The sequence below is a fragment of the Cuculus canorus genome, chromosome Z (genome assembly GCF_017976375.1).
Source record: "Cuculus canorus isolate bCucCan1 chromosome Z, bCucCan1.pri, whole genome shotgun sequence".
Lineage (NCBI taxonomy): Eukaryota > Metazoa > Chordata > Aves > Cuculiformes > Cuculidae > Cuculus > Cuculus canorus.
The window spans coordinates 67,335,871-67,337,810 of NC_071441.1; the positions used below are offsets into that span (position 1 = coordinate 67,335,871).

Below are 1,940 nucleotides of genomic sequence, written 5' to 3' on the forward strand. Positions count from 1 at the left end.
GGCTCAGTTTGCTTGCCTTAGGGGTTCAGGCAGCAGCCTGAGAATTCCGTCATGGAGCAGCTGAAGCTGGGACCTCACAGGATGGGGACAAACTCGGCAGGACCTTTCCTTTTGGGGTACGTTTGCGTGTGAAAACGTTTTTGCCCACCCTGTGGGAAGCAGAGAATTTCTGTGGAATGACCTGCAGATGTGATGTACCTGAGGGTGTCCCTAAATGCCCCAGGCAGCTGCTGGATGCCCCTGGCCAGGGCAAGTCCCTGGCCAGGAGGCACTGGCATCCTTGCTTCAAACTCCCACTTGGGGATCCCCAGGGATGGACTACTTGCCCAGGGGGTTGCTCATCCTCCAGGGCTCTCTCTGGGGTTGCTACCTGCCATATCCCCTAACTACCTTGTGGCTTTCCAGTCCTCCTGGAGGGATCCAACAGCTTCACGCAGCAGCCACATAGTGGTCAGCGTCTCCTTCCCACCTGTGTCCACGAAGCACTGACCCGCAAAAGCAGTGGTGGCATCTGAGGAAAGCATTTTCTTGGGGGTTAGTGGGGACAGCGCTCACACTTACTGGCTCCTTCCCTTTCCCAGAGGTCCTCCCAGCCACAACTATGTTTCCATTCTCACAGCCCCACGTCCACCCAACCCACCCTGGGGGGATCTGTCCTTCCCTGCAGCTCCCTGAGCTGAGCCAGACCCTGCAGTGCTGCATCTGACAGAGTCTGTGCCCACTGCGGGCGCTTGGGGCTGCCCAGCAGGGATGAGTGCAAAGATACTGGGTGAGGAGAGGATGTCCTGCGTGAGCCCCACACTGTCTGTTAGCCCCATGCTGGGCAGGCACTGCTGCCTCCGTCTGCTTGGCTGCATCAAAGCATCACCCAGCACACTTTCCAGCAGAGAAAAACTCCTGCTGGCTAACAGTGTGGCTCCCAGTGTCCCTGTGATGCCGACCCTGGGTGTCCCAGAACTTACTGGAGAACACGTCCCAGCGCACAGTGAAGGCAAAGGTGGGCCAGCCCCCCTCACCGGGCTGCTGCTGGATACCCCTGAGGGGAGAGGCACGGGCACAGCCACCAGCAAGGGTGACCTGTGTGAGGTATTTCCCCTGGAAGTCCCCGTTGTCCCTCACCGCCGAAATCTCCATCAGTGACTCCTGTTCGTTTCTCCACAGCCCGCTGAGCTGGCACTGAAGGAACACGGCCACAGGTCCTCCACCCCTGCACATGGCGCAGAGGGGGACACCATCCCTCCTACCCCATGGTCAGAGCCATAAGCCCTGCTGTGGGTGCAACAGATGTCCTTGTCCCCACTTTGAAGAAATGTTCCCCTAAGTGCTGCCAGCTGCTGAGTGAATAGTGCAGCCTGGCCATCATATCCCAGCTAGGCAGCACGGATGGTGCCCCTGGGCAAGGACCCTGTGGGAAGAGATGTCCTCTACATGCTGTGCTGGGCCCAGACCTTATGGGTGGAGGCACACTGTAACCGGTTCCTTGGGCATAGATCCCATGGGAGGAGATGCTCTGTGCATGGTACCCCCAGACAGAGACCCAGTGGGAAGGGATGCTCCATGCATGATAACGCTTGGCACAGAGTGTGCAGGAAGCATGCCCCTTACATGATGCCTGCGTGGGAGCAAAGCTTCGTGGGGAGGGTGACGGATTATCTGGGGGTGACCCAGAGATACCCTGAGATTGTCTGAACTAGGTGCTTGCAGACGTCTCCCACTTGTCCCAGCCTAAAATGGCATTTAAGAGAGGACCTCCCAGCTGCTTGCACCACATCCCAATCCCACATCTGCCACATCCCCATCACCACCTGTCACCGTACCTTTCTCTCTGCAGAGGCAACACACACCACCAGGACAAGGGCGAGGAACAGGGTGACAGCACTGCTCCCCATGGCTGCAGGGATGTGAAGAGTCCAGCACCGCTCCCTCCCAGCCCCACACCC

General features: G+C 58.6%; 1 protein-coding gene across 1 annotated transcript; it reads right to left on the reverse strand.

Annotated features, from left to right (window-relative positions):
* Positions 1-1,940, reverse strand: LOC104056559 (avidin). The gene is made up of 4 exons (XM_009557820.2): positions 1,818-1,940; positions 963-1,176; positions 391-511; positions 1-149 (listed from the first exon to the last, which is right to left on the reverse strand). Exons 1-4 carry the CDS (start codon positions 1,887-1,889, stop codon positions 50-52), a joined length of 507 nt encoding a protein of 168 aa, XP_009556115.1. The 5' UTR covers positions 1,890-1,940; the 3' UTR covers positions 1-49.